The 467-nt window shown below is 45.6% G+C and overlaps 1 protein-coding gene across 1 annotated transcript in view; it reads left to right on the top strand.

The window, feature by feature from the left end:
* The window catches only part of CSUI_002473 (nascent polypeptide-associated complex alpha), a 13022-nt gene that overhangs the window by 11436 nt on the left and 1119 nt on the right, over positions 1-467 (top strand). Inside the window, exon 6 of the mRNA XM_068062673.1 lies at positions 316-347. Within this exon, the coding sequence (XP_067925346.1) occupies positions 316-347 (32 nt within the window). The remainder of the gene's footprint in view (positions 1-315; positions 348-467) is intronic.

Genomic DNA, 467 nt, shown 5'->3' with positions numbered 1-467 from the left:
GAACAAAGGGAGGAAAGAAGCAAGAGGAGTTCAGGGGGGTGAACAAGGGGGAGGGGTGGCTACAGACAGGGTATGCCTGTTTTCAGTACCATAGTGGGAGAGACTGCAGTGAAAACGAGTGATGAAGAGTTGTGTGTTGATGTGAGGGATGCCCAACGTGGAGGAATTTTCTTCGTGAATACAGTAAGAGAAGGGAGAAGCGGCGGCGCTATCTGTGTGTTGTTATGTACGTTATCTTGACATTCGTTTAAAGAGCTCTTCAACAGTAGTGATACCCCACGATCATTTCTTTTCATCCTTTCTTCTACGGTGCAGATCTCCGTAGCCTTCCTTGTGTATCTGTGTGGGTACGGTTGTCTCTAGTTAGTCACTATGTGTGGGTATACCATGTATATGTGTATAGATAGATGCAAGACGACATCTCTATAGTGAGATGAAGCACCTTCTATGCCTGTAATATCCGTAGA

The sequence above is a fragment of the Cystoisospora suis genome, assembly GCF_002600585.1.
Source record: "Cystoisospora suis strain Wien I chromosome Unknown contig_1042, whole genome shotgun sequence".
In the NCBI taxonomy this organism is placed as follows: Eukaryota; Apicomplexa; class Conoidasida; order Eucoccidiorida; family Sarcocystidae; genus Cystoisospora; species Cystoisospora suis.
Note: the sequence above shows the minus strand (reverse complement) of the source record. Positions and strands in the feature narration are given on the sequence as shown.